The following is a 27,554-nucleotide window of genomic DNA, read 5'->3' on the forward strand; positions in this document are numbered from 1 at the left end:
GTAAGTAAACTCCAGGTGCTGGACCCACTACAACTCCCATGAGGCCTCAGATGGCCAGTACCTATCCTCATTCTCGTCCTCCAATGAGGATTCCCCTGACAGTAGAAGTCCCTCCAGCTCAAGGTGCCTTCCTCTTCTATTTTGATTAACTGACACTCCTCCATTCATAGTCTGGGCCACAAGTGCAGATGATCCATCTCTGTCGTAGTTATTCTGCGAAGGCTTATTAACATCTCTCGGCTTTGCTACTTAATTATTCTCGCAAAGTTTTCTGCTCTTCCCCTTAAATAAAAAGAGCAAGATTGTTAGGGAGGGGAATTCGCTGTCTTCTTTAACAGATCTATATAAAACAATGCAAGTCAAACTTTCTTCAATGCCGACATTCCTCCAGGGAGGGATAATGCTCGCCTCCGTGTCTTTACAATCAAGACTTCCTGCACTGTTCGCTTTGGCAATCGCCATTCTATGACCAGACCGGAGGCGAGCATTATGCTTGTTTAAAGGTCTGTACTACTGCCAATGCAATGTTCGATACGGGCTTAAAATAGAAAGTTCGGAAAACCGAGTCACTGGACCAGTCTGCTGCCTTCAAGATCTCCTGCAGCGTAACACCGGCTGCAAAAGCCCCTGAAGCCATAGATCCTCTGGTTGAATGAGCTCTGAAAACAAAAATGTCTATGCCCGCCTGTTCATTAACATCTTTCACCCATCTCGCTATAGTAGCCGGAGCTACTGCCTTGAAAGGTATCCTGCGCGCTATGAGAAGCTGAGACTCATTCTGCGGCCTTACTGCTGCAGTCGCTGCCTCATAACATTGAATGCACTGTGCTACGCAGAGTTTGCTGTTATCAGGGAAATGGGGATAAGTGATGACCTTAGAATTTGTCTTGGTGCGCTGCGCTAGGTTAAAAGCTATGCCTTCCGGATAGAAAATCTTCCTGTCAATCTCTAGTGCATTAACATCCAATAGTCTTCTGCATGAAACTAAACAGAGTAAGGTAGCTAGCTTTCCGGATAGCTGTTTCCCTGACAAAAGGTTGTTTCTTGGCCATTGCTCAAACTGCAAAACTTTGACATCCCAATATCTGGGTAATGGGGGGTTTGCTCACTTTAACTCCCTTAAGAAGTCGTGCTGAAATGGTTGATCTATACACCCCCACTGTCCTGAAGGCCTTTCCTCTACAAGTTAGACGCTAAGAAATTCAAAATATGCTCTGTAGGAGCTGAAACAGGAGAAATACTCCTCCCCCTGCACCATATCTCCCAGGCTTGCCAAGCGGAACTATAGCTCCAAATTGTGGACAGGGCCCATCATATCTTGATAAGCTCTGTAGCTTTTGAAAGCCCCTGGCAAGCAGTCTGCCTGAAATTCTGCAGGCTATTAGATTCAGAGTGCTCTGCATCAGAGGATGAGGTGTGCCTCTTGGATCGACTAGTAGATCCGCCCTGTGGGCAATTCTCTGCAGGAAATCCATGGAAAGTTCCATCAGAACTGGAAACCAGGCTGGCGATTTCCACTCTGGTGTCACTAAGACTAGATCCGTTCTCTCTGCGGACCTTTGCTAGAGCCCTCGCCAGAATCGTGAAGGGGGGAAAGGCATAATGATTATGATCCTTCCAGCTGTGCAGGACCGCATCTGTCCCTGTCGCTCCTGGATCCAGCCTCCAACTGAAGTATCTTGACAGTTGGGTATTCAGTCTCGAGGCAAAGAGATCTGTATTGAAAGGGAGCCATTTTCACTAACTTCTTGAAGACTGATCTGTGCAGTTTCCAGTCGCTCGAGTCTGTTCAGTGCCGGGAGTTCCAGTCTGCTACTGTGTTCTTCACTCCCAGAAGATATTATGCTTTGACTGCTCTCTCTAGACAGGAATGCCAGAAATCCTTGGCTAGTTCTGCAAACATCTTGGACCTCGTGCCCCCCAGCTTGTTGATATATTGTACCACTGAGATATTCTCCATCCTTAAAAGGATGCAGCATTTCGTCTGATCTCTGGTAAATGCTTGTACTGCGAACGATCCTGCTAGAAGCTCTAGGCAGTTGATGTGTAGCTCTAGCTTTCCTTGCAACAATTTTCCCCCGGTCTTTACGAGGCCACATTTTGCTCCCCAGCCCGACCTGCTGGCATCTGATTCTATAATGATCTCTGGAAGATATCCACATATGGCTCGACCATTCCAGGCCTCCATGTTGATGAGCCACCAGTGAATCTGTCTTTCTGTCCTCGTCCAGGGGAACTAGGTGATATCTCCACCCCTTCTGCAAGTATCTGATCTTGAGCCTCTGAAGAGCTTGATGTAGAGGTCCTGCGAATATCACCTGGATAGAGGCTGCAAGAAGACCAACTATCCTGGCTACATTCTGAAGCGATATAACCGGTTGCTTCAGAGCAGACTTCAGATCTCTCTCTCTGATCTTGGGCACAGGGAGCTCTAGCATGGCTTTCCTTGTGTCTATCATGAAACCTAGAAATTCTATTCTTTTGCACAACACTAATGCTGACTTCCCTGTATTGATCAGAAATCCCAGCCCTGAAATCAAGGAAATTGCCCATTGAACTTGCTCCTGCAACCTCTCCTTGCCTTCGGCCATCAAAAGCATGTAGTCTAGGTAGATTATCATTCAAATCCCCTCGTCTCTTAGAGCAGCTGCGAGGGGTCTCGGTAGCTTGGTGAACACCGAAGGGGCGGATGCTAGGCCGAACGGCAGTGTCTTGAACTGCCATCTTTGCTCCTTCCACATGAATTGTAGGAAGTGGCGGTGCTGACGTGCAAGGGGTACCGTCAGATGAGCATCCTTCAAGTCTAAGCGTGCTAGCCATCTTCCTTCCTGAGAAGATCGCTAATAGATGGATCACTTCCATCTTGAAATGCCTGTAAACTAGCCAACTGTTAAGTTCTTTCAGATTGATAACAGGCTGTACCTTGCCTTTTCGGTGCACTAAAAACATTTTTCTCAAACTTACTGAGTGAGGTTGAGCTCTTTCTATAGCCCGTTTTCGCACCAACGCTTTAATTTCCTTGTCTAATAACTCCACCTCTGCTTCTGAGCAGTGCATGCGCGGCGGGGGACTTCGTTGTATGGGAGGGCATAGGAAATCTAGCTGAGAGCCCTGCGCTGTCTGCAGTACCGATGCGTCTGCCAAAAGCTTGCGCCAATTTTGCATAAAGAGCAATGTCCTGCCTCCCACAGGCAGATATGTTGCATTGCGCTCTCACATGAGTTGTTGTTCTGGTGTCTGAAGTATCCTCTGCCTCTTCTTCCTCCTGAAGCCTCTGCTTCTATTTGGAAAGCAGGCGTCTTGTTGACGCGATTCCCAGTATTGGGCTCTCGGTCCTTGGGGCCTTCTGTTTGAGTTAAAGTGACTGGTCGAGCAGCCTCTATCGACTGGCCCCAGCAAAACCTCATCCAGGGAAAACTTTCCTTATCGAAGCTTGTGCCTTCTCAAGGGCCTTATAGGTTCCCACGAACCTGCTCATCTCCTTGACAAACGTGTCTCCAAAGAGCAGACCCTGAGCACCTTCTCCAGCCTCATACGAAGCCAAGGCACCTAATTTAGTATCTTCAGCAGCATAGATCTCCTCCGTTCTGTGATATGGCAGAGTTTGCGTTCCCTAGCAAGCATACGGCTCGCTGCGCCCAGCCCGCTAGGATGAATGGATCCACTGGTTCTCCTGTGTCCTTGGCTGTCTCCGCTAGGTCCATGATATTTGCCATGGGCTCTGTTAAGTCCAGAATCTTGGCTTGATCGCCATGCGCGGTCCATAGCTTTCCTGACATCCTTGCCTGCCTTGGTGACAAAGGTGAGCATCTCGGGGTCTAGCTCTGGAGTCTTGGAGACTTTCCCGCTAAGGTCTGTTCTGGGACACTCCGATTTAAGACGGAATCTTGTTTCTTTCTCCAATGGCTTTCTAATCTTCTGAGCCATATATTGCCACTCTTGGTGACGGGGTCCATTCAGTGAACCTAGGATGCCGGATGCAATTGTCATCCTCGGGGGGGAGGGGGGTACTCTCCACTGTGCTGGCTTTATTGGTACAGGCTGTCTTGGCTTGCTCTGTTACCTTCTCATTGCTCAAACTTCCATCATCCTCCTGCTCCTCTTGTCCAAACTCCTCGGATGATGAAATGGCACCCACTGTTATCCACTCCTGGGGCAGGGGGTATGAGGCAGGGCACTGCTGATTTTGTCAAAGCATATTTCAGTCTGTTGAAGGCATCAGCTGCCTCCTGGGGCTTCTCTCTTATCCCCTTATCAGAGCCTGGAGGGATGGTGGAGGGGGGCAGTAGAAGAGTGCTTCCGGGCCACTTTACACCCCCTACTAGCGTTCCCCAGAGGCTTAGTGGAGGTTCCCTCACCTGGATCATCCTGCAAGCCAGCTTTGTTGCCCAGTAAATTCTCAAGGACTTGTAGTCTCTCCTGTATAGGTTGCACTCCCTGCCCCACTGCTCTCACAAGACAGTTCCATTTCCTCCTCCTGCAGCTCTGTGTCCTGCCTCTCGTACTCTTCCCAATACTCCTCACCCCTGTCACTTGCCATGGCTGTTTATACCCTCAGGGGACTAGGTAACGTATGTCTGGAGGATTGCACAACTCGACCAGTGCTAGCTTGGTCAGTAGTCTTCAAAATAATGTGCCTCAATCAAATATATGTATATAATCTTTTTATTTTGCCTCTGAATAGGAGCCTAAACGCCCTAAAGTGGTGTCTCCCATGGGCGTACATGCTCTAGAGCTGTGCTGCACGGGTTTCAGAAATCTCTGGCCGCTGGAGAGAGGTTTCTCGCACATGCTCAGATCGTGGCGCCACAGCCACCTTCAGAAGCTCGTATCTCTGGTGACGCTCATGAGACAATGTACGCGTTCGGCTTAAGAGGACGAAACGAGGCTTAGTGCAAGCGATAACTCTCACGGGCCGTTTCTCTCCTCTGAAACTCTTATTATGCCAACAGGGTATAAAATTGAAATATTTGCGCACAATCACCTCAGCGCACCTAATTACACACAGAGCGTTCTATACAAGGTAACATATATGATTATATATAATATCAATCCGTGCTTAAGCACTGTTACACTTTATCAAATGCAATACCTATATTTAATTATGAAATTAAACAATAGAAGGTAAAGACGATACTTTGCTGTGTAAGCAGCAAAAAAGAAGAGGAGAGTCAGTTTATCAAAGAGGAAGGCACCTTGAGCTGGAGGGACTTATACTGTCAGGGGAATCCTCATTGGAGGACGAGACTGAGGCTAGGACTACTGCCCATCTGAGGCCTCATGGGAGTTGTAGTGGGTCCATTAACTGGAGTTTACTTACAGATTCATGTGTGATGAAAGTTTCTTTTTTATGTCAGTTGCATACTTAAAAAAAAAAAAGAAAGTTACATTTGGAAAGCTATGATTAAGCAGTATTAAAGAATAAGCATAATGCTTGCCTCCGGTCTTCTCATAGAATGAGGAAATGACGGTGCGCCAAGCTAGGTAATAAGTTGTACAAACCTTGTCAAAGTGTCCAGTGCAATTGGCTTCAAATGGGCAAATCTAAAGCCAATGAAGCACATTTGCTAAAAATGAGTATTTTAATTCCATGTGATGAAATCTAGTTAAAGTAGTTGGAGAACAGTTTAGTGAGTAAATACAGCTTTATAGCTCAAGCAGACTGACACAGCAGTGTAACGTTCTACAAAAATGCAGGTCCCCTGCTGTCTCTGGGGAAAATTAAGCCACAACTAATTGTATTCAAAGCCTCTGTGTCAAGAATATAACCATGTAAATTTCATCCACAACTGTCAGATTGTACAAAACTTATGATAATATTATGAACCTAAAATATCTTGCAATGTAATGAAGGCGTAAGCAATGATTATGAATAACTTTTATTGTCAGTTTTATATTGTGCTAAACTCAATTTGATCCAAGTTTCAACTCCAGTAAAGTGCCCCCACACCTCAGGTCACATGCTGAGCACAGCTGGCCGTCCTGCCTACCTGCACGCACTTAAGAATGTTAGTTGTCCTTAATCTACATAAGTGGACATGCGTATTGTCCATGCTGACTTAATTTTCTCCCCTGTGCAACCTTGCCAGAATGTCCCTCAAGTTCACCCCTTTGTAAGAAGCGCACTGCTTCCCATCAAATCTGATTTCTTATCTATTGTACATTGCTTTGTGATCAAAAGAGCATCGTTCCTCCCTGCATATGAATAATCTGGAAATGTTTTGTAGCAAAGGCGTGTTGACAAATTGGCAGATACGCAGCACAAGTGAATTTGGTCTTATTGTAATTTAGAACTTAATTGATTATGTGATGATGTTTGTGCGTATGAAAGTGTGGTTGAAGCATGCAGGTTATTTCAGTTTTTGTGGACAAGCTGCCTTTGATTAAATATTGTGATAACTTCCCTACATTAAGCTTAGTGACAGGCTTGAATTTATTTCAATAATTTAAAGCATTGATCAAACCGCATGATTATTGGATAGCATTGTGGGGTGGGACCTATTTATTTGGGGTCATTATTTTGGTTGCTCATTAAGTAAACATCCAGATAGATCAAGTTATTAATCAAAACAAAGCTCAGGACTGAAATTGATATGCCATTGATTTTTAAAAAAGTGGATCTTTTCTCAAAACTATACTCCTCTCCCAAAACTGAACCAGCCTACAGTAAAGTTCTGACCGCCCACCACAATAAGCTACAACCTGTTTAACAGCCAGTTTCACATAGACCTTCATTAGAAAAACTGTCAGTGCAAATGTTAATTGTGATGCCAGTCTAATCTAGGGTTCCTTCCCATGAGAACTTCCAATACCATAGCCAATCGGCTGTCTGCGTCATAGGTGCTTCATAGGATTAACATTTGTCCATCGGTCTTTGTGCTATGTATCTGGTTTGGAAAAATTGGCAAATCAAATTCAAACTTCAGATGTATTAGTTGAATGTGGAAATCCTTTACACTTTAGTACTTGGTTTGTTCATTGTTCATGGGCGCGTGCAATGGTATGGCCTAAAATATAAACCACGTTCAAGCTGAAGGCCATCAGGGCTGCTTGGTGCTTTCTATTTATGATTGATTTGTTTTGTGAAAGAGGCATTTAAAATGGGATATTTTGAAAATAATTTTGTTTGCCTGATTAAATGTTCCTGGTATAAATGGAGCTGTGGCCCAAATGAATAAAAAATCTAATATTGTACAGCTCAGTTTTTGATGCAACACTTTTGTAAACAAAATGTAGCAATTACTGATTCTATTGGCACAGGGCAGTGAACTTCCCACATTAATTAGAACTGTAATGTGTAAATCACACACTAATTTGAAGTGGAGCAATTCAATAGTGACTCAAATGTGTGTTGCTACATGTTCATTCAAGTAACATATATCTGTTGAGGCGCTGTATGGTTATTTTGCAATCAAATTTGTTGAATAATAGAATTTCAATACATTCAAGTAAATCACTTGATACACTTCAGATGCCCTAGCTACAGTCCTCGCTGCAAGGACCGAGGTAACATGTTGAACAATAGCCCATCAAATCTCTTGAGGAGATACCTTGTCCCTTCTCATGGAAAAAGATTCCACATGTACTTTAGATAAGTCTTTTCATATAACAGAATAGCTACATGAATTTTGTAATTCAAGGAATGTGTTTGGTGAAAATGAACAATTCAATTTCATAAACATACAATCCAAATATTAATGATGATCCATTTCATCCAGAAAACATTTTAAATAAAGGAACAAATGTTTGTTTTTAGAAAAAACGTAACACCAACTGATAACTATCAGTTATCTAGCTATCTTAGATAACAATCTTTAATATAATTAGTTGAACTTCAATGAAGATGGTCAGTCATTTGAATATTCTTATCAACACTAAGGGGATCAGAAAGTCCCATCATCGGGGGCGACTGTTAGCTTTCCAAAAAATCTAGGCAAGCAAAATCATCTTTTAAAAATGTTTTATCTACATATTTCAAGTTTAAACATACATTGTTGACACCCAGTGTAATTAATACCTCCATCTCACACTAACCCGAGTATCCAAATTCACAACTGAAAGGAATTTTCTTCTGGATCGTTGTATTTGCCAATGTCGTAACCAGTAACTAACATGAATCGGAATTGATGACAATGCCTTTATCTAAATTCAAGATACATATATATTCTGTAATTGTGGTGTTCCATCAAACCAAAATGTGGAGAACCGCTACACATGATCTATAATCCTCTAATGATACTCAGTACAGGAGAAGGGAGGTGGCTGTGAAAACAGCCTCCCGTGCTGTACCAGCACTTATTCTGCTGTTTGATCATGTGACTCTGTTGCTATGTGCATACAGTCAGTTACACCCGGAACCCTTTTTAACGAAGTAGACATCTTAGAAGGTACCCTGTTTTAGTTAACCAATAAGCATTATTAAACACAACCAAACACGTGATGGAAGCAGCTTGAGTTAATGTATGATTCCTCCATGTAATATTCGCCCAAAGGTATGCTGTTATCGTTAAAGCCAGTAGGCTTCATCTAATTCCACAATCACAAAATCAAATTCAATTTTAACCACATATTGCATTGAGGGAAATTGAAGACCTGTCTCAGGTTGTGTATGTAACCTTGCGAAAAACATTTTTATTGAACATTTTTTATTTGAAATCTATTCAAAGATATTACTATAATACTTTACTGTTGTAGTCCACTAAATCGAGAGGCCATCTAGATTTATATTCACTAGTATACAAATAGCTTTGCTCAATACTCTGCTGTATCCGAGCAACCTTGATAATGATTTTAAATCAAAGACATAAATACATGATGATCTAGACACGGTACTGCTCTATTCTGATCAATGGTATATTTAGCTGTCCATCATCGAATCGATCTTTGTGTACAAATGAACTCTCATTTAACAGGATCCATCAACAAATACCTTTACATGATATTGACAAATTAGTCCATTGTAAATACAGATAAGTATAGAATATTTCAAAACATATTTTACAAAAAACATGTGAATTCAAATTCCTGATTAATTCCTTTAGGGTTTAGGGCATCAAGCCTTTCTATCCAGAAAGTCTTTTTGATCAATTAAGTTAGTTAAATCTCCACCGCGTTTAGGTAACTTTACTTGTTCTAGGATAATAAACCTCATCTGTGCAATTGTCTGGTGTGCTGCATCAAAATGCTGTGCTACTGGTTAATGTTTGTTGTGATCGGACATTTTACTTGTGTTCAGTCTATCTCAATTACACTTTGCGTGTAGTTTTAAGTCCACATAGCATATTCCACAAGAGCATCTGATGCCATACATAACATTCGAGGAATCACATGTAGTATGTCTTAATGCTAGTTTCTTCCCCTCATAAGGGTGGTTGATAAAACTCCCCTTAACATTATGGCAGTGCTCAGTTATTACAGGGCAACGCCCCTTTGAAAGATCTTTCATCTATTTTAGGCTCAGTGTATTCAGCACGAACCAGGTTGTCTCTCAATGGCTTACTTTTTCTATAGGCAAACATAGGTAATTGCTCAAATGGTTCCATGTGATTTCATCGCCTACTTTTACATCACCAGGCTTTTAAACGTGCACATTCCATCGAATGTGCTCATAATTTATTTTTTTGGGGGTCCCCCCAAACCCCACACCTACTTGTTTTTTTTTTTTTACTATTGCCTACCCACCCAAACCCTTATTTGATCTTTCCCACCCCCCCTTAAAAATTCGATGAGCACATTCAATGTAATGTGCACGTTTAAAAGCCTGGTGATGTAAAAGCAGGCAATGAAAGGACGTCGTACTGCTCAAATAACTGATCCAGAGTTGGATCAATTTTCACCATTTCCGAGTTCTTTAAGATTTTCTTGATTTTGTAACTTTGCTGAGAATAGGTTGTTAGGTACACCAACTTATCTATCTTTTTTGTTTGTGAGATCTTTCCTCTCTTCCTCTGTCTTTTTTCTTGTTCCGGATAGAATAGTCTCAGAGTAACCCCTTTCTGCAAATCTGTTAAGGAATGGAGTTGATCTCTTGATGAATTCTTGATCTTCTGAAAGTATTCTTTAATCCCGTAAAAATACTGTACGGTAGACTTTCAATAGTTTGACTTGGATTAAAACCTGAGGCAAGCAAAAGACTATTCCGGTCTGTCAATTTATTGGAATCTGTAGTTGCCAAGCTCCCATCTTTCACACATAGCTGTAAATCTGTAAATCCAAAAATGTTGTTTGGTAGTGCTCTGTTTAGTGAACTTAATTCTGGTTGCCAGATTATTCATAAATTGAAAATATTCTTTCAAACTTTCAGATTTGCCTCTTCACACTCCAAAAACATCAATTAATCTGTACAAGCATTGCAGATGACTATTCCATCTGATGTCATTCAGAACAAACTCTTCCTCCAAGATGAGCCATGTAGTTATTTGCTCAATTGAGCCATTGCTGCCCACATTGGGGTTCCAGAGATTTGGACATAATAATCCTCAAAGTGGGACAGTACCAACTTGAGTAAACTAAATGTGAAGATGTTATTAGCTCTGCAATGTTCAGAAGCGAGCAGCCATTACACGGCCTCCAGTCCGGCAGCATGCATTATATTGCTACCTGTTCAACCCAGTAGTGTTCATTACATATGTTCTGAATAATAGTTCTTCATAGTTTGCGCTTACACACGACAACTCTGCATAGTGAGTGACAGTAGAGCTAGTTGCTGATCACCCAAACAATCCCTAATTTTCCTTGACAATGCCATGGTGCCTGTACTATTGTAGCAAGATGCTTGTTGTAGAGCTTCATTGAGTGTTCTTAGTGGTGTACAGGATGATTGCCAAATTGGTTATAATTTCAGTGAAGGGTGGTGTATTTGTTGTAGACTGGAAATTATGACTAGCAGAACATTAGCTGCGGTAAGAGGGGTTGTCATAAGTAGGCTTTTGAGATGCATTTTTCTTGGTGTTTCTGTACAAACTTGTAATTTCTCTTTACAGATGGGATGAATGTTCTCTTCATAATAGTGGATGACTTGCGCACAACGTTGGGTTGCTATGGAGATGCAGTTGTTAAAACACCAAACATCGATCAACTGTCATCTCAAAGTGTTGTTTTTCAAAATGCATATGCACAGGTGAGTCATTTATATTACAGATGGTGAGATGGTATGTGTACATGGATTTCTTTTTCTAGTAACCCCAACGGGGACTGCCTCAACATGCAGATCTGGTTCAGTTAATGGGCTTGCATCTCCAGTTTGTCATATGTCCTGGAACACTTTATCTCACGATATACCTACTAGGAACCCAGGAGACCAAACAATCATCCAACTGTGATGCAGAACACTTGCATGGTTTATGATGGCCCTAAAATGATGCATCCCTTGAAGGAGTCCCTGTGTAAGTGGAAAACTACTTAACTATGACCCCCCTCGCCCCCTCCATCCTCCTCACCCCTTCCCCCTTTTGTACTGTAAGTGACCACCAATCTTTAGATTTTACATTTTATGAGTCAGCTAAACAGCCATGGAATATATAGCAGGATCATGTACATAATCCTTACTGCACATTCCCTAGCACTACAGTAGGTGTCTGTCTATATTCCTATTTTCTGTGACCTTCAGCAATTTGCAACTGTTTAATTTCCCTCGGATGTCCTGACTTCCTTACCTCAGGTTTGGTTACTCTGATCACCGTGACTCTGCACTGTAAGGCATCACTTGTAAAAGGATTGCTCTGCACTGTTATGTCCACTGCGAGTGTTCATGTTCCAAACACAAAGTTCCTTTTTTCCAAGGTATTTAGAGCTACATATAGCTCTACTACTGGTACAGGGCACTTGACACTTGGGATCTGGGATCAATATGAAAAGCTATGGTTGAAATCTTGTGATATATTACCTAGTCCTCGTTTGTAGGGACCTTAGAAAGGAGATTGAATGGTGCCTGGTCTGCAGCTTCTAACCTTGTTCATCACGTAGACACTGTTCCAACTCTGTAATCTCAAACTGACCAGTAATCGCAAACTAATTTACTGCATCCTTGTTTGATTACACAAACTGCTCCCCTTGTGGAATGACTACGTTTTAATATAACCCCCTGGAGATAACTGTGTGCAGGAGGCATGATGACAAGATCAATGATAACACCCTGTTTATAAGGGTGTGCCAGGTAATTTAAGAAGCCATTTGACCGGATGCAAACTAAAGGTATGAAGAAACTAAATTGAAGAGGATTCTTTGATGAAAGAAAGGTAGTATTCAGTTTTCTCTCTGGGAACCTGCAAATTGTTTACTGGGGGCAGTTTTATTTTTTCTTAAGGGGAATGCAATGAAAATATGCATGTGTTTTACTCATCTTTTTTTTTAGTCACCTGTTTAATGGCCAGCATTTTTAACGTCACATGCCAAAACAGTTGCTGTACAGTACACATTGGAGTCAAAGTCCCTTTTTGATGATGCTCTGTAAGATGCTCTGATGGTGAACTAGCAGCCATCATATAATCCCTTCTTTGACCTAATGATGCCAAGCCTAATCTGACAAAAGCTACATAAAGCTCCCTGCTCTAAACCAAGCCTAAAATCTACAGTCCCCTTACTGCGACTCTAACGTTACTTAATGATTCTCTGCAGTATAAAATATATACAGTATAACATAACTACGAAGTTAATTGCTGGCTTCCTCGCTGCATCATTAAAGCCACCTACAACATTTTTTGACTCACTGAAAAACGGCTTAAAGAAGGCACCACAGTGCTCGCTGAGCTTTTACTATTTAACTACCCAATCCACTGGGCCAACAGATAAAGGTGGTAGCGTGGCAATAACCCTGTACATAGTCTAAAACAACCCACATAGCCTCAGTCTGATCGTTAGGCCTTGAAAGCCTTCCAAACAAAACTGGCTTATGGTCCAGGGAAGTGACTCACTGGCCGGTGAAGATCTGTATAGTCTATTTTTGCAGGTACTCCAGTTCCAATGCAGACATCTATGATGTTACTCTATGATCTCTGCAGGCAGGTGATTGAACACTAATATGGAATTAAACTGATTCCATTCAGCCTGGTGACATTCAATGTGTCCAATGCCTATGGAGAACTGAGAACTGACTTGCTGCATGGTTGATAAAGAATATTTCCCTGAATCAAGTGGCTAGGTTCTGCTATGGCAAATGAATGATTAGGTTGAATTGATGCAGTTATCTCCCTCAATTTATGGAACGTATTTCCGTTTCTTGAAATGGATTGTCCTCTGCAAAACAGTCCATAACCACGTCTGCTTATTTTAACAGCTGTATGTCAAAATGTAAATCTGGTTTATGTTTTGGCCCTTATTTACTTTTTTAAAAAGTATTCCTACCGTGGGACTAGATTTTTGTTTCATTTTTATCACGTGATTATTCTGCTTTTGACACATGAGCTACTTCATGTGCAATCATATCATTACATGCATTTTTTTTTTATAGCATAGCTGTTTCTCTTGTTTGTCCATAATATGCACGTGGTACGAGTTGATGAGAAGAGGTCTGTGTGAGTGGCTCTTTTGGGTTCACGTTATATGTGGAACAGCTCGAACTGTGGTCTTGAAGATGGAAGTATGGGAAAATTGCAGCCGCGTTGTAAGAAAAGATTGTAATTTTCATTAGTGTGGCGCTGCCCCTTTAAGGGAAGTGCATGCAGCGGCGTGACGTTGCACGCCGCCGCGTGCAGTATAAATAAAGGGGGCGTTCCCGGCCGCGACAGTGCGACCGGGAAGCTCGAGCAGAACGGGTGTCTGTGTCATTCTGTGAGTGCTTGAGGGCTTAAGGGCATCGCGAGTGGGAGTTCTGACACCCTCCCAACAGTGGCAACGAGGTCGGTGTAATGCCTGGGCCCAGCGGTGAAGGTCACTTAAATTTTTCTTCCTGAAACGGGGTTCTTTGGAAGAGTTTTGTTTCACGCCGTAGGCTGTGCAATTACCACGCGGCAGGCTGCCATCTTAGATTTCAGCCGTGGACACTCGCCAAGCTCGGTGCAAACGGTGAGAGGCATCCAGGCCAAATTTTTGGACAAACTGTTAGCAGGAAGTTATACCTGCACACCAATGCCCGAATTCTGCATTTTTCTTAATTTCTGGGCCTCGAACGTCGAGTGAAAGTGAGGTGAAGGGCTGAAATGGCTGGGCCTGCTTAGCCTATTATCTCCTTGGCTCAATTTTTGGGGCACCTGTGCCTGAGCACAGCACCACTGCATCTGAGTTTAAATCCATCATATCGAGCTGCTGCAGCCGAGGACTTCCATTTCTCATCTTCTTCATCATGTCTTACTGCTGTGTCTGTGCATGAGGGGGGGGTGGATCCTCTACCATCATCTTTCCAACCGCCAGGTTGGACGTCACATTGCCTGTGTGTGGGTGTCATGACTGTGCTGCGGTGGTGGGAGTGAGTTGCGGCCCCCAAAATCCATGCTGGGTGATGCCTGTGCGCTCTATCCCGTGAATGGTCCTGATTATCAGGACAGTGGGCAACCCGCAGACCAGCAGCAGCCTCAACCACTGCCCCAACTTCAGGCACCATTGCCTCAGGCTCTAACAGCGGCACAACCGGTTGTTCAGCCGCCACCTCCTGTCATGGCCCAAGCACGGGGCCCGGCGGCTCCGCAGCCCATTCTTCAGTTCGCTATCTCAGGCCCACCGTCCAGTCTGGGGCCCAGATGGAAGAAGTGGGTGGACCGCTTCGATATGTATTTCAGGGCCACAATGGAGACGGTCGATGACAGCAAGCTGGCCACCATGCTCGATGCGGCTAGACCTGTGTTGCAGGAAATCTACGAGTCACTACAAATGGCCGACGGCTCCTACGCGGCTGCAAAGACTGTCTTCCAGGCTCATTTTCTACCTCTTGCCAATGCGGACTACGAAAGGTTTGTGATGCAGTCTGTAAAGCAGAACGAGGATGAGACTTTGGGCATTTTTTTATGGCTGCCTCAGGTGCCTGTCGTTGGCATGTGCATGGGGTGATGCAGATGACCTGATTTGAATGATGCTCATCCAGGCGTGCTCCTCTGGCAAACAGACGGCAGGTACGGAGGGAGCCAGGCACCACGCTGGCCCGCATCCTTGAGCTAGGATGCTGCCATGAAGTGTCCGAAGCCCGGGCGTCCAGGATGGAGGCTGGCACACGCCCGATCAAGACTGAGGAGGTGTGTGCCTTGTGGCGTGGTGGAAGAGGTGTTGAAAGAACTGGAACTGGTCTCCGCAACAGAGGTGGAAGAGCTGGTGAGTTGTGTCACAAGTGTGGGTATGACCCACCCCACCCAGGTGAATGTCCTGCAGCTGGAAGAACATGTGGAAGGTGTGGTCTGGCGGATCACTTTTCCTGGAAGTGCAAGGCAGCCCTGCCTGTGATGGTGCCCAGAGGCCCGGTTTGGTCTGGGTTCCTTCGCCAGAATCGCCCACTGAATGTGGCTCAGGTTGACCAAAGCAAGGAGGGTCCCCCAGTGGACGAAGAAGAGGAAGAGAACATTTTCTTTGTTTCAAGTGTGGGAGCCCTCAAATCGAAGAACAGGCGACGGCCAAGGTGTGTGGTGGAGGTGAACAAGTCACCGGTTCCAGTCCTCGTGGACAAGGGTGCGTCGGTCAATGTGATGGCCCGTGGACACTATGATACAATGGACATGCCTCCCAAGCTGGTCAGTCCGAAGGCCAGCATCTTTGCCTTCGGGGGTCTGGAACCCATCCCTCTGGACGGTGCCTTCGTAGCAAAAGTGGAACACTACGGCTCTACGTGACGCCAGTGAGCACGAACACTCTCCTGAGCTGCGCTGCAGCAGAGGCCCTCGGCATCGTCAGGTTTGCGTATTCTGTGTATCTTGAGGATATCAATGACCTCCTGGACAAGTATTCTGCACTGTTCAATGGAATTGGCCAGATGGCTGGCGACCCCGTGAGGCTTTACATGGATGATTCGGTGCAGCCAATTGCCCTCAAACATCGGAGGGTGTGCCCTTTCATCTTCGAGAGCAGGTGGATAAAGAGTTGGACAATCTTGTGAACTTGGACATCGAGAAGGTGGAGGGTCCGACTCCGTGGGTGTCCCCAATCGTAGTGGCGAGGAAACCCAAGCAACCTGATTCCATCTGCATTTGCGTCATGAGGCTCCCCAATAAGGCCATCGAAAGGGAGAGACACCTCACCCCAACAATTGAAAACATTATTGCGGAGGTGCAGGGTGCCCGGTTTTTCTCCAAACTGGATCTCCAGGCTGGCTACCATCAGGTGGTCCTGCACCCGGAATCAAGGTACATTACTACATTTACCACCCACCGGGGGCTCTACCGCTATAGGACTCAGTTTTGGCATGTCATCAGCGGCGGAGTTGGTTCAGAACATCATCCGGGGTGCCCTCACTGACCTGGAGGGCGTCTTGAACATTAGTGATAACCTAGTGTTTGCCAGAACTGAGGTCGACCACCTGCGCAGGCTGGCTAGGACATTTGAAAGATTGCAGTCGCTTGGCCTCACCCTCCACAGGGAGAAGTGTGAATTCCTGCACCCATCCATTGAGTTCTTTGGGTTTGTCCTCAAGGAGAGGGGTGTGTCGCCAGATCCAAGGAAAGTCTAGGACATCAAGAATGCACAACCACCAGAGACCGTGTCTGATGTGAGGAGCTTCCTCGGCATGGTAACTGTGGCCGTTTCATCCAAAACCTTGCCTCAAGATCGGAGCCTCTGAGGGCCCTCACAAAGAAGGAAACAAGCTGGCACTGGGGCCCCCTTGAACAGGCGGCTTTTGATGATATCAAGAGTGCACTGACGTCACCATGGTATTTTTCGACCCTGCCTTCCGTCGGAAATTGTTGTGGACGCTAGCCCTTTTGCCCTGGGGGCCATACTGACACAAGTAGATCGGGATGGTAGCATCTGCCCGGTGGTTTACGCCAGTAAAGCGACACTGAGCAGATGTACTCACAAATTGAACGTGAGGCACTGGCCGTGTTGTGGGGCTATTGACACTTCAGGCTCTATGTCCTGGGCCATTAGGTGACGGTCGTGACGGACCACAAACCTCTGCTTCCCTTATTGGCGGATCCTCATCCAAGCCGCCAGCCAGGATAGAGAGGAGGATGCTGGCCCTCCTGGAATACGGGGTCTCCCTGGTGTACAGGCCAGGGGTGAACACGGCGGACTATCTGTTCAGGCATCCAAACGTGCGTGGAGGGGAAGAGCAGGACACATGTGCCGAGGAGGCGGACAACCATGTTCGCATGGTGGTGGAGGCAGCCACCCCAATGCCATGCCCCTCGTGGATCTGGAGGAGGCGGCAGTGCAGGATGAGTGCTTCCGGATCCTGAAACAGGCCATGCATCAGGGCTCCTGGAAAACGGTGCTGGAGTCCCTGGCCGGGCACACACAGGCCAAGATTGGACCGGAGCAACTATGGAAAGTGAGAGAGGAGTTGTCGTTTTTGGCTTCTGGCCTTCTGTTGAGCGGTAATCGAATTGTCGTGCCTCAGTCAAAGGTTAATCATGCGATCTCCCTGGCCCACCATGGACACCAGGGTGTGGTGAAAACCAAGGCCCGACTGTGGCTAAAAGTGTGGTTCCCAGAGTTAGAACGCAAAGTGACTTTGTAGCTGCGTGCGTCAGGTGGCATCCCCTCTGTAAAGAGAACTGTCCATAGAGGTGATGCCTCGGGGAACAGAGCCCTGGGAAGTGGTACAGGCGGACTGCGGATCCACGTCGCTGGGTACCCACTTCCTAGTGGTCGTGGATGAATACTCTTGATTCCTGGAGGTGGAGTTTTGTGGACTTGGTGCCGTTCGAACATGTGGTGGTGGCCAGAAGTTCATTCCCAAGGTGCTATCCACCTTCCACTTACAAACTGAGATTACCCTACCAGTTTTGTTCACATCCATCCACACCAGTGGAACAGACTTTACACTCACTAGACCTTATAAAGTTCTACATAGACAGAACAAATAATTTCAGATGCACGTCTCAACTATTTTTTTTTTTTGCGCCCCCTAACAAAGGTCGGCCTATTTCAAAACTAGGGATGGCCAGATGGGTCTCTGCCGCAATTTCCACGGCGCACACCCGGGCCAATCCAGTTATAGGGACCTGTTCAGGCTAATTCCACTAGGGCAGTGGGATCTTCAGCAGCGCTATGGGCAGGGATTCCCCTGTCAGACATATGCCGGGCAGCAACCTGGGCAGTCCCTCTCACCTTTGTCGTACATTACTGCATGGAGTAACAAGGCTGAAGCAAAGGTCAGATGACCCGTGCTGCAATGCTTGTTTCACTAAGGTATGCCTTCTCCCATTACACCTCCTATTACAAGAGGTTCACTGCTGTGGCAGTCTATTCAAAGCATGTGAATCCATGAGATACCAATGCTGGAGAACAGGAGTTACAGGTAAGCAACATACTTCATTTGTTGGCCAGGTGCAAAATGTAGCTCCTGGGTGTCGGGCGTCACCCATTACGCAGGAGCTACCCTGGGGGAACCAGAAGCTATAGTGCACAGCAATTTAGCCTTTTGTTATTTCTATATTATCCAAAATACTTTTTTCTTGTGTCCTTTATTCTTTTTTTTTTTTTTTTTTTTTTTTTTTTTTCACATACCCAAACCTATAGTCAATACAAAACTGTTTGTACGGCACCACTTGCCTGGGGAGTCTGATAGCTCTTGGTTGTTTCAAGATACCCAGGCTCTCCTTGGCCATTACCAGGAGCTAAATAGCTCTAAGCTACTTCCATTTTCGAACCCTGTAACAGAGAATTTCCATAACCTGTTGCCACTAGAAGATAACTTTCCTTTTGTCTGTAAATCCTGCATTCGTTGAAGAAAGGAAAAGTTTGAAACAATGGGGGTTAAGGTGCTACTCGTATATGCCGAGGCATTGGAATGTTTCCAAAATTAGGAGGTTAACGTATTTAAATAACATATTGAGAGATCAAATGAAGAGCCTAAAACCAGGGAAAATTAGGGTGGAGTTGGGCTGCCACCCAATCTACTGTATCCTCAATTGGTGAAAAATATGCAAGGTGAGGAGATGGCAGATATATTAATGTTGTTTACTAGCAACTCATCAATTTCTAAAAATTCTAATTGTAAGGATTTTAAGTGGTAAATGGTGTCTGTTATAATTACTGGATAGCCGGTGCGGAGTAGCCAGGTTCTCCATTTGTTACATGTTTATTACAATCCAGCTAGTCCCTCAAAGAAGCACATGAATGGGGAAACCACCCACCCTTGACGGCTGCTACAGTTAGACCTATCTCAGACCGAACTGCAGGGGCCGATAGTCCAGCAACCTGCTTCAGTTCGTGACCAACTGCCCTTCACTACGAACACTCACTCCCCTGCCCCTCCACCCCAGACTGTCTACACCATATTAATCCTTTGCAACCAATGCGCAAATGCCTGGGCAGTAGGCTGCCCTAGGTTTTGGATGCTTGTCGTCCCTGTTCACTGCTTTCCTTTACAAGGGTGAGGTACTAACTGTGGAAGGTACTCCTGTGTTATCCAAGCACCAACAGCACAGACTGGGAAGATGGTTTAGGGACTATACATGCCGCATGGTCACCGGAAGACCTTGAGACTAGTCAAGGAATTTACAAATATTCAAGAATAACCACCTTTTTGCTCTAGAAGGAGACTAATTCAGTGCTACAACACTTATTTGGCTGAGTATAAGTGAGGACAGTGGCAGAGGACTGACTTGGCCAACAAAGCCAGTGGCCAACTGGTGGTCTTCGAATGGGGTACACCTTTAGAATAATCTGGATATGGGCTTTTGGAGTTAATTCCTGAAGTGCACCTCTTGCCCAAGTCTGTTCACCAGATGCAGAATAGATTCCATTGTATAAATACGGTTTAAAATCTGTCCAAACAACATCGTAAGACCAAAGGATACCGATTTCATTGGAAAACGCAATGGTTTTGGGACTAAACCAAAGCTTCAACAGCAACTTGAGTTGGTTGGTAAACCAACCGCCTTTCAGAACTTTCGGTAGTGCAAGGGGTAGACATTAAGAGGTGCCCCATTGGATCGACGGCAAGAATAATTTCCTATCTCAACAGTCTAACTATTACAAGTAGGTGAACCAAAGATTTCCATCGACCCCCTGCAAATTGCCTCTGCCTCCAGAGAACTACACTCCCAAAAGCCAGTGCCCTCTGCTCCAGCTAGCCTCACACAAACATAGGTGCAAATATCATTGCTGTACTGATTTAGATTGGGGTGCAGACCTAATGACCATAGCTCTTGGGTTCCCTGCTGCTACTGCAGTCGCAGAGCAGCAATTTTAGGTTCACTGCTGAAAGTAGCTGTCCCACATGGCGTAATCTCCCTGTTGTAAACAAGAGCACACCTGTCCTCGTCACAATTGACAAAATATGACATTCTGTTGGTGAATGCCTCAAATATCACACTGACCTGTTGTCCAGCTTAGTCACCCATCCCCTTGGCTTGAGAAACAGATGACTGGATCAGGGGACCGTGTAGGAATAACTGACAATCTCGCTTGCTGGACATGGCATTACCGAACCCAGAACTAGTGTACTTTGTGGACGAGGCTTCTATCGGAGATGAAAAAGGGGGATTGTCACCATGACTTTGGTCAGCTCTGGAACCAACAAGGCTTTTAACTCCAGTTGTGGCAAGAATAAGTGCGCTGTGCACCAACTAGTTCTGGGATTTCTTGTGTAAAGCGTTGTTAGATGCTGCTATGGATTCTAACTCTAGCCTTACACTAGAGTCACTAGCATACATTCAGGATGTTGCTTCAGGAATCAGAAAAGTACTTGTGGTCTGGGAGGGGTTTGGCGTCTGCACTGGGAAGCCCTTTGGCATGATGAACATGTTTGCCTTGTCGCACACTTTTGTCCTATCTGGCTTGCATCAGTCATGTATTTGCTAATGTAGGAAAACGGGGGCCTTAGTGGGGGTGCTGTATGATTGCAGCACTAGGCCAAAACGATATGTCTCAGATTTTTCTGCCACTGCACAAGCTTTTCACAGACCGTCATTTGTCAGCAAAATGTGGGAACATGCAACACCACGACCATATCATGGGCCATATGTCCCATTTGTCAATATACAGGTCGAAGTCCTTCAGCTTAAAAAATGCAATAACTATCGGTATGTCCACCATCTCCGATTGAACTGCGGGAAGTCATTAAAGTGGTGTCTTGCCCCGCTGGAATAGTCTACTGAAAGGTAAAGTAAACTTGCACCAATTTCTATATCGCCAGGAAAGCCTTGTTGCAAAATCACACCCTCCTATGTATTAACCTTGCCCCCATAAATGGAACCCAAAAACCATCTTCAAACTTCAGAAACATCATCTGAAGGAAGAGGTGCTGAAATGTTGCACCGCTTCAAGTGGACGCAGTTGGTCCAACTGTAAGAAATATTGCGCAGACAAAGCAAGTGAATGGCATGGAGACTGCCTCAATGTAAAGCGAGTGGTGTCACAATAATGCAAAGCTTTATTTCATGAACGTATTTTCACCAGTGACTTGCTTCCAAGAGAACACTTGACAAGTGGCACAGTTTGCCAAACTTCAAGAACATTTGGAACTAAAACGGCCAGTAAAGTTAAACATTTAGTAAAATTCTCTGTAAACTTGCAAGGGTTGCCTTGCAATGAAAGCTAAAGAATACCCACGCCAAATGCAAAACCGGAAAACATTAATGTTGAGGACCACACATGCCTATGGGGGTTGATTTTATAGGCTGAGATGATTTATTTTAAATTGCAAAATGATTCGTTACTTTGCTTTATTTGTACGCCACTTTAATTACTTTATAAATGTTCACACAAATCACTGGTCAAACAAAGGGGTGAGATCACATTGTAGCATTTCTAAAAACCAAACCTTATTCGTTGAACAGTTTGCATTTGTACAGTCTCTCTGGTGGGGATCTGGCCTAAACAAGGTTTCATGATTTATTGCATTGGCAAGCGGCTCACAGTAAGGATTGGGAATACAATAGATTTGGCAACTGAGTGCTAGACAGCGTGAATGTACAGAAGGTGGTAAATGGAGACCATTCCCTTTAGCTTTTTGTAGGCTGCCGTGTAGCACAGCAAACATTCTCGCCATTTTACAAGTGCTCCAAGATTTTGTCGACCACAAGCCCTGCAAGGCACCTTCCAGGCTCTTTCAACTTTGGGCTAGCGTGAGACTTGCTGCATTTAAAGCGTGAGTGATCAAACGTGGAAAACCAAAGGGAACGAGTTCATCCACCTGTGCTTCGAGCGCCATCAAGTATAAGAATTCCTGTTTGCTTCTATTTTAGCTAATATAACCTTCCAAAAGATGGAGACAGAAGGAGGTGGAGAGGACGATGGAATTGGAGATGGAGGTCAAGGCAGAGGTAGAAACCGAAGGACGCTATTGAGAGGCTCGAGAAAGTAATATGGATGGTGTGGTTAAAGAGAACACACACGAACATCTTGCAGGCCAACTAGGTGTTAGCAGTAGTCGAAGCAGAAAGTGAATGTGTCCCACATGGAGGCAGAATGTCAAGTTATACAAGTGGAACCTGGTGGCCAGTGAAAATCTGTGAAAACCTCCATAAAGGAATGGCGGGTTTTGCTGAGAACGAGAAGAGACATTGGTTAACCAGCTAGGAGAAAGGAGGCATTCTTGTAGCCCCAGCATTTTTTTTGTTTGTTTTTTCTTCAAAGCCCAGAACATTTGTGAACATTTTTGGCGTCTTGGGACACTTTACATTCAGGAGAAGGGAGTCCTTCTCCTGGGTCACAAGCAGAGCCAGACTATTCTTTATTGTTGTGAAAGGGATAGCATAGGAGCCTTTTTCACTGGGACAGTGCTTTTTGATTTGGACCTACACAGGACTTCTGATTAGCACCAGAGTTTCCTTAGTTTACGCAGGAACTCCCATTAGAGTTGAGGACAGATGGGTTTAATTTTATGTTGAATACCTTGGTCAATCTCTTCATTCCTGGTCTCCACAGGTTTCATCCGAGAGTAAAATATGGGTTGCCCAACGCTGAAGAGAACGGTTAAAGACCTGGGTACACCCCAGAGCCTTTGTGCTCTATCCAGTAGTAAAACAATACTGTAGTAGTCTCCCTTCAGTGGCCATATATTTTTTACGTGGTGTTCAGCTTTTCAGACGCATGTAATGACCTTTGAATTACTCCCTTAAACAGACTAAAAGTTCTTGACACAGGAAAGCAATAATGCACACTTAGATGATTAATATTTGGCTCTTTTATTCACACTCCATAAACATACATAAAACTGGAATAAATGCAACTGGTTATATATGAATCCAAGTACGATAGATATACATCACCGTTGGTGCAGTTATAGAAGAATACGTCATCTCCGCCACGACAACACTACCCAGTCCCATGGCAGGTAGGCAGAGGGATTGTGCGTCAACTAATGGGGCCTGGAGCAGAGCATCCTCCCTCTCAGCGAGACTTAATCTCCCAGGGTTCCAATTCTGTCTCCTTTTGGGATACCTCTCTTCTTAAGGGATCTTCATAAGTTGCAGACCGTCCTCCCCGAAGGGCAGATGGCAAGCATGGGAGGCAAGAGCGGAAAAATCCAGACGGCAGTGGAGAAACCCAGCTTGTCTATTGCGCGCTCATTCCCAGCACCCCGTCTCAATGCGCCTGCACATCTGACTCTGCTTGTCCTTGAGTGAACAATACAACTACTAGCCTCCATAGTGAGCTCATCTGATTCATAATACAATATTGCAACCATTGCAGAACTCATGTCTTCCTTCTAACTGAGCTCACAGAAAATTTACTTTCATTGTGGTTCAGAAGTGGATGTCCAAAATAGCTGCGTACCGGCGCCATGTTTTGGATCCTTTTCGAACACGCACTACAGGGTCTTCCCTCAAAAGGCAAGAAGATCCATTGGGTGGGTTTTTGTTGCCTGTTTGATCTGGCTCCAATTTGTGTTTTGTGTTAGAGGGATCATGTAGCCATGGTTTTATTTGGTCAGTTAATGTATAGGTAGACATCTGGCCACCCGAATCCTCCAAATGCAGTGGAGGGAAGCAAAATCCTTTGGGCTATTCATGGCAGGGGCAATGGGGGAGATCTGGCCTTCCATATGTAGCATAACATTCCTTTTTGTAGTAGCCTTATGTCTCGCTTGGGGATTTCAATTGAAGGACTGCTAAAAAGGAATAGCAATTGGGCAAGGTTAATTTTTATCACGTGGATTCTCCCAATCCATAACATGTCTTGGTTGGTCCCTCTTATTGAAATCAAAGTAAGTTGTTTATTACGGATTCTTTCTCATTGATAGTCAGACAAGTGGATGCAGAGTAAGCTCCGGCCATCACTCTTGGCAGGGAAGAGTCTGCTTCCATCAAGAACAGCAGGATATCATCTGTGTATAGGGCCAATTTATGGAGAAGAATGTTTATATCTTTGTCATTAGAGGGGGGGATCGCTCAGGGGGCAACACGTTTGTCTTGGAGGTAGGACAACGCAACACAGGTTTGAATCCCCATCCCGTGCTTCGAAACCAATCTCTGGTATCAAGCACATTCTAAAAGAACAAGTATTAGATCTGTTAAGGGCCAAAAGTCCAATGTAAAGATCAAAAGGAAGTTGAAAAAGTGGACATCCCTGATGGACTGGTCTGGCTTGATCAATCTGTTGGATGAAGCGGTTGTTGATCCCAAGTCTTGTATTTGGGGCATTAAGTGTGGCTTTCACCCAAGTCAAAAAGGTGGGGCCAAATCCCATTTCAGTAATCACTGTTAGTAGGAACCGCCAATCGACTTTGTTGAATGCTTTGTTAGCGTCTAGTCCTGCTTAAACTAGAGGAGCCATGTTCTTGGGCTGCCAAATTGATCAAGTTTTCTGATCTACGGATGTTTGAGCGTGGAGATTGACCCATCACAAACCCTGATTGGTCTGTGTGGATGTGGTGAGGGTGTTCCCGGCCAGACAATTGGCTAGTATTTTCCCATATATCTTTGCTTTCGCATTCGGATATGAGCCTACAAGAGCAATATGGCAGTGATTTGCCTGGCATGAGAATTTGATTGGTTAGATTCTGCCATAGCTGGGGAGATTGTCCCAGAGTTCAGCAAAGAATTGAATGGTTTCGTGAGGTCTAGTATAATTTGGGGCTTTAATGTTTTATAGAAAAACGTGGTGAATTCATCCGGACCTGGGACCTTGCGGAGAAGGAGGTTTTAGATGGCTGTTCCCTCTTCCTCGTCGGTTATGGGGGCTTCCAACAGATCCCGTGAGGAAGGAGATCCCTTGTTGTCTGAGGTTCTGTTGTGCTTTTATAGTTCCTTTTTTAAGGGATAGCTTTCATTGTCTCATTTCTGCCTATAACCAATCTCTTATTTCATGCGAGTATAGGCAGTTGTTTTTGCGTCCTTTCATCGGCAGGATTTCTTTTTTTGAAGTCATTTTTTGCAATAACACTACTTTGAAGAAACTTCAAAATATACAGGGGTTAAGGGGTGGGCTTGTGGAGGGTGGGCGGAAGACCCCCAAATAGAAAAGATTTTGAGTTTTTCAAAGTAATTGCATATAAAAAATACTTCTGAAAAGTGGTCAGTGAAACGGAACCATTGAGATTAATTCCCCCCTGTACAACTGCTTTGAAAGCATCCCCAATACTGTAAGGTGACACCTCCATGTGTTGTATTAATATCAAAATACAAATGTGAAAGTCAGTAATTAAGGGGAGCCTCCTTCCTTCCCGATGGGATTTGGGAGACTGGGAGGGGGGGAAATCTGCAGGCAGCCAATGCACAGATTGTCCAGAACTGCTAAGTGGTCCGAATGGACTCTAATGCCTATGTTAGTGCTCGACCTGGACCTCGAACAAACTCTTTCCTGATTTGAAAGGTTTGTTTGCTGCATTAGGATTGTCATTCATAGGGTTGACTGTCCTGTGAATGCATTATTTATCTAATTCTCCGGCAGCTTAAGCTCAGTAAGGGAGGGGCTCCTGCTGTGAGAGCAAAGAATGAAAAACTGTTTCGGTATGCAAAATGGATGCCTCCAAGTCCTTGAAAAGCAGGACATGGAGGCACACTTGCTGATTATTTTCCACAGGGACTGAAAAGTAGATTTACTTTTAAATTTTCTTTTTTTATGGGCGATATTTTTAAATCAATATTTTGGAGTGAACTTCCCTTTTTTAAGCTAGCTGTTCTCGGACCTGTCAAAGGGGCACTATTTGGACATTTAATAACCTAGCTTTTGATTTATGCCCCAAATGAGTCTAGTAGTCTAGTCCTAATAGAGAACTACTCCCCAGAATGTCTCATCGGGGATGTCCTCTAATTATAGCGTGGGGACTTCAACTCCATGGTGGATCTGGCACAAGACACTCCATGCCAGCATGACTGATGTGAAAAACACACAAGACGTGCTGAATTTTGAGGTTGGCCGACTTCATGAGGAGTCCCCACCGACTCACCCCCACCTGCCTCCCCCTCAATAGGGAGTCGGAAACCCATCGGGCTTGTTCACCAGACCCTCAATCTGCTCCCGCCAATTCATGTAGGCAGTAGGGAGGCAGTATGGTTGCGGTTAACCCCAATTCGGCCAGGGGCACTCCACTCCATGGAGCTCTCAGATGGCAGGTGCCGTCTTGCACGTTGAGCCATGCCCCATGCAAAATGATTCTTACTGCATGCTGTGCACCAAAGAATGAACCCGTTGATAGGTTCGAGAATGGTGTGCACTTTATTACAATAGATGTAAAGCCATTCCTCAAATTGAGGTTTTAACGTGGTTGTTGCTGCTGTATCCTTTGAGGAATGTTCATAATCCATGGTATCCATTGTGGCCTGGATGTCATCTGATTGGGATCAGCAGAGGGCATCTTAAAAAGTGAGTGCCCAAGAGTGCTTAAGGGGGGAGGGTTACGGTTACAGTGATAAAGGATTGATTGCAGAAATCGTCCAAGGCTGGAGCCAGGGTGTTGATGTGGTCCTTGATGGCTCTGGATGAGCAGGGGAGAACCTGCTTTGTTAAGACTTTTCATAGATCGGACTTGTCTAGAAACCTTGTCGGGGTGAACAGGGTAAAGGAGGAGAAAAGAGTAGGGGAAGCGGCTGAAGACTGACCAGGGGTGGCAGAGGAGGAAGATGAGAGAGAGAGTAGACCGGATGTCCTGGGTTTGTGGTGAAATGAGAAGCCAGGGCTGTGCAGAGGGCCTGGAAGGGAACAGGAGAGGTAGACTGCAGCAGGATTGAAAGGTTCAGCCGAATTGTTAGATGCCGCAGAGATGCAGGCTTGGATGTAGGCTCTCTTCCTAGAGAGGATGGTCTGTACTGCCTTTGGTGCAGTCGGCAGGCCAGTTTGTCAGACGTTACACCTGATGCTGTTACGCTCACCTGGTCTCTGGCGTTGGGGCACGGTTAGAGCACTCCCTGGACTTCACTACCCTGGATCAGCCTTTCCCCAGCTGCTGTAGTGTGGGTACTCTGGTTGCTGGCACTGCCACTGAGAGAAGACGAGAGGCAGCGAGAATGTTGCGAATGGATGGTGATTCCCTTCAAACCCTTAGTTCTAGAATGAGGTGAGCATGCGTTTACCCATATAGTATC

General features: G+C 45.0%; 1 protein-coding gene across 2 annotated transcripts in view; it reads left to right on the top strand.

Annotated features, from left to right (window-relative positions):
* The window catches only part of IDS (iduronate 2-sulfatase), a 364,864-nt gene that overhangs the window by 136,894 nt on the left and 200,416 nt on the right, over window positions 1-27,554 (top strand). For both annotated transcript variants that reach the window (XM_069612759.1, XM_069612760.1), the window contains exon 2: window positions 10,983-11,119. In XM_069612759.1, coding sequence (XP_069468860.1) covers window positions 10,983-11,119 — 137 coding nt within the window. The remainder of the gene's footprint in view (window positions 1-10,982; window positions 11,120-27,554) is intronic.

Source organism: Ambystoma mexicanum, chromosome 5p, assembly GCF_040938575.1.
Source record: "Ambystoma mexicanum isolate Mex_15411 chromosome 5p, UKY_AmexF1_1, whole genome shotgun sequence".
Classification (NCBI taxonomy): Eukaryota; Metazoa; Chordata; class Amphibia; order Caudata; family Ambystomatidae; genus Ambystoma; species Ambystoma mexicanum.